At 35.9% G+C, this 5,412-nt stretch overlaps 1 protein-coding gene across 1 annotated transcript in view; it reads left to right on the top strand.

The window, feature by feature from the left end:
• The window catches only part of MYBL1 (v-myb avian myeloblastosis viral oncogene homolog-like 1), a 49,297-nt gene extending 44,195 nt beyond the window's left edge, over positions 1–5,102 (top strand). Inside the window, exons 13-16 of the mRNA XM_009995555.1 lie at positions 620–736; positions 823–927; positions 2,830–3,009; positions 4,637–5,102. Of these exons, the coding sequence (XP_009993857.1) occupies positions 620–736; positions 823–927; positions 2,830–3,009; positions 4,637–4,765 (531 nt within the window). The 3' untranslated portion in view covers positions 4,766–5,102. The remainder of the gene's footprint in view (positions 1–619; positions 737–822; positions 928–2,829; positions 3,010–4,636) is intronic.
• Positions 5,103–5,412: the final 310 nt, after the last annotated feature.

Here is a 5,412-nt window from a genome sequence, read left to right as displayed (position 1 = left end):
GCATTCCTGTTTCTGTCCACTATTAACCTCCTGTTCAAAATCAAATTTTGAGGGCTTAAGGGAATTCTTCTTCTGTTGGTACACAAAGGAGCCATCTGTATGGCTTCTGTGAAGTTCTGCACTGTACTTAGGACTATCAATGTCTAATTCAACGATTTGTATTAAGATTGATACCAGTTCCTCTCCCAACAGCAGTCATACTTCTATAGTACAGTTTTGTAGTATGTTTGTATACATATATATGTACATATATGTGTTTATGTATGTGTTTAGTATATATAAAGTATTTTCATCCCATTTGTCAGTGGATAACTGTTGCTAATAAATGCAAATAAGTAGTTTGCATGTCTTTTTCAATGCTACTTTGCATTTTTGAGGTACTGTATACATATATATGTTTTATCTGGCTATAAATAATGTGGAGTAAAATGAATTTAAACATTTGCATAGCCTTGCAACGTTGATCTGTAATTGTTAACTACAATAGCTTAAATCCTTTTATCTGTTGCCATACCTGGCAGGCCTCTTTTCTGGCCTGTATTAGCTGAAAGTAGAATATGGTAAAAACTAGTGACTAATAGACTTCCTGTATTTTCTCCTGCAATTTCCATTAACTTAGTCACAACCACTTGCCTTCTTGGAGGAGGACATTAGGGAAGTTTTGAAAGAGGAAACTGGAACAGATATATTTCTCAAGGAGGAAGATGACACTGTGTATAAAAGCTGCAAGCAGGAGGTAATATTACTATAATAATTTCAAAGAGGAAATAACTGTTTTAAAATAATATTTTACAGTTTTTCTCTGCAAAATGTTTATTGCAGCATAACTCTTCTAAAAAAGTCAGAAAATCACTGGTCCTTGATCCATGGGAAAAAGAAGAGGTTGGTGCCCAGCTCTTCACAGAAGACAGTAATTTAGAGGTGCAGGTAAGTATTAAAGTACTGAAGGGCATCACTGGCAGCAATATTCATATAGAACTGAGTGTCTTTCATTCTGTCAACTGGAAGTGCTTGGATTGAGGCTAGATTCATAAATTTAGAGTGACAATTGCCTTCAGTTTGAAATACTACTTGAAGTACTTAAGCAATACTTGAACATTGGGCTTGAATTCATACATGAATTCTTCCTTTCAGACCTTCAGAGCACGACTGGTAAAGTAATGTGGATGCTTTGCGGATTTGCTGTTACTGCTTCCACACTGGTTACCTATAAACTTCAGCATATATGGCATGCCAAAGCTCTCTGTAATACACCAGCAGGATGGCATTTGCCCCTCTGTTTTGCATGCTTGATCGGCTGGGAGACATGGTCTGAAGATACCTAATGGCATATTAGACAGCATATTTTTCTTTTTCCTGCTCCATATAGTAGGGGAGTGCTTTAAGAAATATCAAGCATGTAGAAGATGAGGTTTGTGGGCTTCCTCTGCCTGAAGGAATTTTAATAATTCTGCCTCAAAACCCAAGACATCATGAGTTCAGAGATGGAGCTGTTTTGGTCCCTCATTCCTTTAAAAAGTGGCCCAATATTTTTCAAGTGTAGTGATTGTATAGATTAATTTTTAGTCCTGTAGGAAAATCTTTAATCTAGTTATTTTATGTATGTATGTGTTTAATTCTGAAAGAGGAAATGTCTGTGTCTCTTGATCAGGTATACAGCTATATTCAAGAGATAGAAGCCAAAAATCCCTAAAAAGAAGTGGTGTTTTAAGTCATACACCTTTCTGATTATTTGTAGCTGGTTTTTTAAATGCCCATCTTAAATACCCAGCCTAGGTGTCCTCTGGTGTTGGGTGTTCTGCTGCCTAGTGGGAATTCCTGCTTCCCCAAGAGCATCCTTGTCTTGTGAGAAGCAGCATTGCTGCAGCCATTCAAAACAGAAACAGCATGCTCGGTGTTCTCTTGGCAACGTCTTTTTAAGACATTAAATCACCTCACTGATGTTCAGGTTATTAAGCTAAAACCAAGATATGCTATGATGTTGTGGTATATTAAAAGCATTGGACTGGGGAAAAAAAAATAGCCTTTCCTCCGTTTTAATGAGGGATGCTTGTGCAACAAGAGCATTTCCTCTTAACAGGAGAAATAGCAGTAGTATTTTATTTAAAAATTAAAAATGTACTAATACTTACGTAGAAATGGTGTCCCCGTATGGCAATAAGTTAGGAGTAAGGTGTGAGGTAGAATAAATATGTAAAGGTAGTTTAATGCAATTTAATGGGGTGTTTTTGTAAGCAAACAAGTACATAGGCTACTGTTCTCATCTAATTTTGCTCTCTAAAATAGACACATACCTTTCATGCTTTGCTGTAATTTAGCTGGATTATCAGCATATAAAATGCTTTGGGAATGATCAATCCAGTGTTTATTTCAGTTCTCAAAGCAGTTCCTACTTGATACTGATGTGATCTTAATTTTTTTTGCTTCATTCTCCTTGTGCTTCCTTTCATAAGGATTGTACTAGAAACGAATGACAAGCCTTTTTCTTTAAAACTTCTGTAGTTACCACTTTGCCAAGTCTTATTCTTAACAAAATGTAATCAGCTGTAGTGTGACTTTATGTGAAAAAAAAGTCTACTCAGTAATGCTTAAATCACACAGCCAATCACTTGTTTACTGTGCTTAGTATTGACTGTGAATCCCAGGATAGAACTGGCTAGTCCTTCAATAGTGTTTGTTACTTTTTCTTTTCAGAATCCTTCCTAGGCTCTTTCTGATAGTATTTGCTTTGTTTACATTTTGGCTTCTCTGATCACAGCAATTGAAAACTTTTTTTAAATTAAATACTAATTATTATTTCTGTTCCCTTCCCTCTTTTTTTGTCAATAGTCAGAAAATGCATATACAACATCTTTACTAATGATACCATTGTTGGAAATACATGACAACCGATGTAACCAGACATCAGAAAACCAGGATTCAAATCCAGCAAGCAAAACAAATGCAGTAATTAAGAAGAAACTGAATGCATGTTCTTCAAAAAATGTCAAAACGGAGAAAGATCTTCAGGTCTGGATGCAAATAATTGTTAGTTTTGTTAGCAAGATAAAGAATTTCTGTTTGGGTTCTGCCTTGTACTAATGCCTAGAATAGTTCAGTTTAGTGATTTAGTTTCAGTCAGTGTTTCCATGATCTTTATTTCTTGTAAGTTGGTCATTTGTCCATGAAGTGTTCATTCATAGCTAAGTTCTTTAAATACAACCTAGATGTTTCACTGTGTGGCCTCTAAGATTGAAATGTGGGGAAAAAAAAAATCAGGATAGAGTAGATACACAAAACAAGTTTGAGTACGAAACTTTTCTTTTGGTAAGAAAACTTAGTGCAAACTAAAGCTCTGTAGCACTGAAGTTTCTCAAATTTGACTGGTGCTTACTGGAAAATCTAGTTTTTCGTCTATGTGTGTGTTGACCACAAGATTTAGGGAGAGGTTATCTGTGACCTGACTTGATACCTGTTTCAGTTTGTCCTATAGGGAGTTAATGTATAAAGTTTTCTGTGTCTTCTCAGGATATCTACAGCTATGTATTAATTAAAACAACAAAAAGGCAAGGCACCTGGAGCCTGATCTTCCATGTCCTGCAATTGCTTTAACAAGGGTGTACTTTTTAAGTACAGAGACAACAGTATTACTTTCTAAGCCTTTTTTTATGAGAAGACAGAACAAACCTCATTTAGTTGTGATGTTCCAAAAAACCAATTAACCACTGCAAATTGTAGCAAAGTTCTGGCCCAGAACTATGTTCTTAAAAATATTTAAAAGGGGAGCTTAAGTCATACTATACTCACAAATACTCTCATTGAACTACCTTTCTCTTTTTGTTCTTCCTCTGAGAAAGTGGCCTCTCTGACCATGAGTCCCTTCCATGAATCAAGTCCTGCTATACTCAGAGAAACTCAAATGACTATTTTTCTCTGTGCATCTATATGTGGAACTGATCCTCTGGATCAGTTGCTAGCTCCATGTGGGAGGGAGAGAATCTTGCATTCTTCATTATGTTACAATCTGCTAGTGTCAGGTCCAATTTAGAGCTGCTACAAATCAGCTTGAGGTTCAGTAAATCATGTAAATGTGCAGAGTTCCCTTTACGAAGGAAGCACTAGTGGCTCAATTATTCTTCCATTAATTATTTGTATTCCTAATTCTTTTGCCATTTCTAATATATTCCCAAAACATCTAACCGTTTCTCCACAGCTGTCACTTTGGTTCAGTGAAGACCTCTGCAGTGCTCTTTTTCAGCTGCCAAACCATTTTGCCTTCCTTGTTGTCTCCAGACAGCTGTCAATAATGTGTTTTTCTGCCCGCTGAGCTTAGCAGATTTAAAGGGGAAGATATCCAAAGAGAAGATGACTTAATTAACTTCCCAATTGTTAAACTAGTCTCTTTTAAGAGCGTCTCTGGTTTTGTGTGTTAGAACTTAAAGCGCAACACAGATGCATTGCTGGGGAGCTGGATTACGGGGTGGAGAGAGAGCTTTGTCACAGGTTTTACGTATTGTATTGCAGAACTGAATCCTCAATATTGTAGAATATTGCTAGGCTTTGATCACTTATTATTACTCTGAATAATTATACAAAAATTGCTCAAGTATTTTAGTTGGTTAAAAGAATCTTTTTAACTGAATTTTATTTTGTGCAGCCAAATTGTGAATGGGAAGCAGTCGTTTATGGAAAAACAGAAGACCAGCTTATCATGACTGAACAAGCAAGAAGGTATCTGAGCACATACACAGCTACCAGCAGCACTTCAAGGGCTCTGATACTGTGATGGTCACTGCAACTGACAAGCGTCTCTTTCCATTGAAACTGACTCAATGTTGGAGGGGGTTCCAGCACAATACTTGGGAATTAAGTCTTCATTTGGAGACAGTCTGCCAAGGGAAAACTTAAAGCTACCTTAAAGTTTCCTTTCTTCTTTTGACTGACAAAAACCAGGCATAAAGCTCTTGTATTCTCTATGAAAGGATAGTACAAACCATTCTGCAATTAATTTATTAAATATTTAAAAAGTAACACCCTAAAATATGATAAGAATGGTGAAACACAGTACTCACAACATACAGTTTTTAGGTCTATTTTTCATATTTATTCTTTTGACCTGCATTGCTTTTTTCCGTTAGTGCATTTTCAATATAGAGTAGGTTTATAAGTTGTTACTGTTTCCAGATGAGAAACATACATGACTGAATGTGCTTTTTGCTTATGTAGCATTTTTCTAGTATATAAAGAAACACAATGGAAAGGAGTATAAAGGAAGGATAGAAAGTTGCACTACTAATTTTTTTTGGTATGCTGCAAAACATTGAAATTAACTACAGTGTTAAATATATTTATTTGCAAATGGTACAAAAGTAGGCAGAGGGGGGTGAAATAGGTTTTAGTGTAAAGCATCAGTATTTTCTTCATAAATCTCAA

The sequence above is a fragment of the Chaetura pelagica genome, unplaced genomic scaffold, assembly GCF_000747805.2.
Source record: "Chaetura pelagica isolate M959 unplaced genomic scaffold, ChaPel_1.0 scaffold83, whole genome shotgun sequence".
Classification (NCBI taxonomy): domain Eukaryota; kingdom Metazoa; phylum Chordata; class Aves; order Apodiformes; family Apodidae; genus Chaetura; species Chaetura pelagica.
The sequence above is the reverse complement of the archived record's forward strand: the minus strand, read 5'-3'. Positions and strand labels throughout refer to the sequence as shown.